Below are 2728 nucleotides of genomic sequence, written 5' to 3'. Positions count from 1 at the left end.
GAGTGGGCCGGGGGTAGGAGGCAAACAGAGAGGTCATTTGCTGCCTTCATGATTCAAACCCTCAGCCCGCTCATGGACGGGGGAAAGGATGGGTAGCACTACAGCCACTGGAAAAATCAACAACGGATAATAATAGCAGTCTTGCTTAACACAGCCTCTGCTGCCAGTGGACAAAAAGAGCCAGCTTTTCTGAGCTCCAGCAATGGGCACTTACTAACTTTAGTGCTTCGTAATTATATCTTGGGCTGTCTTGAAAGAAAGCCCACTTTGGTATCTCCAAATTAGGAATTCTCTGATTTTGTTTAAAACATCTACATTTGTTTGTTCGGCTGAGCTGATTCTTGGTGCTCTGGAGGGCTCATTCAGGAGCTCTGGGGTGGGGTGGGGTGTGAGGGCTCACAGGAGCTGTGGGCAGTGGGGGGGGTGGGGCATTGGTGTCTGCGCCCCGCGTGACCAAGCCCGCTCTCCCTGCAGGAGACCCTCTGCAGTGCGGAGCCTGGGTTGGACAGTGTGCCCTTTACATCGTGATCATGATTTTTGAAAAATCTGTCGTCTTCATTGTCCTCCTCATACTTCAGTGGAAGAAGGTTTGCCTCTTGTTCCCTTCTTTACCAGCTCCTCGAGACGCTAAGCAGGACAGTACTCCCCCACCCCAGCCCTATTGGGAAACCAAATTGGTTGTTGTTGTTTTTTTTAACTCCATGAATACACATGGATTGGTTCTGATGGGGCAGCTCCTGGCTACCTATCAAGAGCAGTAACTTGTCAGTTTTTTACGTAGCATCCTTCCACTTCGGCCATACACGTCTGCTCTAGATTAAGCCTTGGAATATATAAAGCCCATGAAGATACAGTCCCCACCCTGGGCTTGCTCACGGTGGTCAGTTAACTGTAAGTGTTGTCAGCGGGTGTTCTCTACGTTTGCAGGTGCTTCCTCATGCACCTCTCTTGGCCAGTGGTTTAACCGAGCCTTTTGGTGCCACAGGCAGTGTGGCTGGTCACAGGTTCCCATGGTTCCTAACCCTGCCCTCTGGCCCCAGGGCTGTGCAGTTAAGCTTCCACTGCCCACAGGAAACCAGCCAAAGAGACTTTGGGGACAAGTAACTCAGATCTTGGCCTGCTTTGGTTTTATTTGTGGCTGAGATTTATTTTTTTAAGAAAGTAAACCAAGGCTTTTGGGAGCTGTTGCCCTTGAGGAGGCGGTTGGTGTGCAGGGTTTCTGTTAGAAAGTGGTCGGCACCTCATTGCTAGTAGCTGTGATGAGCGCCCACCAACCTCCTCCTCCCTCACACTCTCCAGCCCCACCCCGTGCCTGCTTCGTAAAGTGCTTCCCGCCCCACCCCTGTCCCCCATCCCCGCGTCGCTTCGCTTCTCAAGCACTAACTGCTCCCAGTGGTCTCCAAGGGCGTCAGTCCCTTGTTAGCAGTCAGGTCTGGGGGCTGTGCGGCCCTGGGTGTGAGGTGCTGCTCTCGTCAGGGCTCTGGGGGGAGTGTCTAAGCTAAGCCCCCTCGCAAGGCCTCATGGGTGATTTCCAGTGCCGCATCACCCCCGCACTCCCCCACCCCTGCCCCGAACTTTCTCAGGGGTCTCCCCCACCCTCACTGAGTCTGCTTCTCTTTACAGGTGGCCCTGTTGAATCCCATTGAAAACCCAGACCTGAAGCTGGCCATCGTCATGCTGATCGTCCCCTTCTTTGTCAATGTCAGTGCCTTGTTGCATTTTTTACCGTTTGCCCCCTGCCTTCCTGCGTCTGTCAGAATTCTGAGTCTGATGGAGAAAACGCCTTATAGCCCTCAGGTCCCTCCATGCAAGCATTTGCCACCTCCCATCCCCACCCCGGACCTGGAAATAGCAGGATTGCTTCCTCAACACACACATCCCTGCTCCGGGGCCTCTGTGCAAAATGAAGCGTTCTGGGATCTTTGTCTTGCCCTCCCTGCTCCGTGTGTAACAGCAGCTTCTAGATTAAGATTAAGATCGTCAGGAATTCACCCCCGTCGTTTATTCCTGACCACAGGGCTCCAAGAGGAACTCATGAGCACTCTGGCTAGAAATTAAGAAATAAGAAAAGAAAACGGTAAAGGAACCTGGGGATGACAGATGTGGCAGGTGTGCCGGCCAACTGCTCAGCCCAGGGGAGGAGCCCCCACTGAGAGTCCGGAGACCTTGGTTCAGGCTCCGCTCTGCCAACTGCTGCGGCACCCGGAGCAGGCTGTCCCCATCAGTCACCACCACAGAACCCCTTGGGGTGAAACAGAAGAAGGGACATAGAGATTGGGAACCTCTTCGTAGACTGCTGAGAGAGAGAGCAGGGGCCCTGGATGATGTTTTCCTTTCCCTGGTTCTTGATGCTGTGATCTGGAGCAGGGGTGAGAAGGATGGGTGTGGGGCTGCTCAGCTTGGTTTCACAAATGGCTTATCCCGGAGTAACCTGCACTTTCCTTCCCGCAGGCTCTGATGTTTTGGGTAGTGGACAATTTCCTCATGAGAAAGGGAAGGACGAAAGCTAAACTAGAAGAAAGAGGAGCCAACCAGGACTCGAGGAACGGCAGCAAGGTCCGCTATCGAAGGGCCGCGTCCCATGAGGAGTCGGAGTCTGAGGTAGGGCCAAGCCCTCATGCCACTGACCCAGGAGGGGTCTGGTCTCGTGTTTGCATCTGTCCTTCTCTTGAGTGCTGAGTCACAGAGCCAGCTAGCGGGAGGGAGAGGAGGCTGACAGCTCCCATCC

General features: G+C 53.8%; 1 protein-coding gene across 1 annotated transcript in view; it reads left to right on the top strand.

The window, feature by feature from the left end:
* STIMATE (STIM activating enhancer) overlaps positions 1-2728 on the top strand; it is a 50252-nt gene that overhangs the window by 44865 nt on the left and 2659 nt on the right. The window contains exons 5-7 of the mRNA XM_007451880.1: positions 475-587; positions 1624-1701; positions 2452-2601. Coding sequence (XP_007451942.1) covers positions 475-587; positions 1624-1701; positions 2452-2601 — 341 coding nt within the window. The remainder of the gene's footprint in view (positions 1-474; positions 588-1623; positions 1702-2451; positions 2602-2728) is intronic.

This window comes from Lipotes vexillifer, unplaced genomic scaffold (genome assembly GCF_000442215.2).
Source record: "Lipotes vexillifer unplaced genomic scaffold, Lipotes_vexillifer_v1.1 scaffold500, whole genome shotgun sequence".
NCBI lineage: Eukaryota > Metazoa > Chordata > Mammalia > Artiodactyla > Lipotidae > Lipotes > Lipotes vexillifer.
Note: the sequence above shows the minus strand (reverse complement) of the source record. Positions and strands in the feature narration are given on the sequence as shown.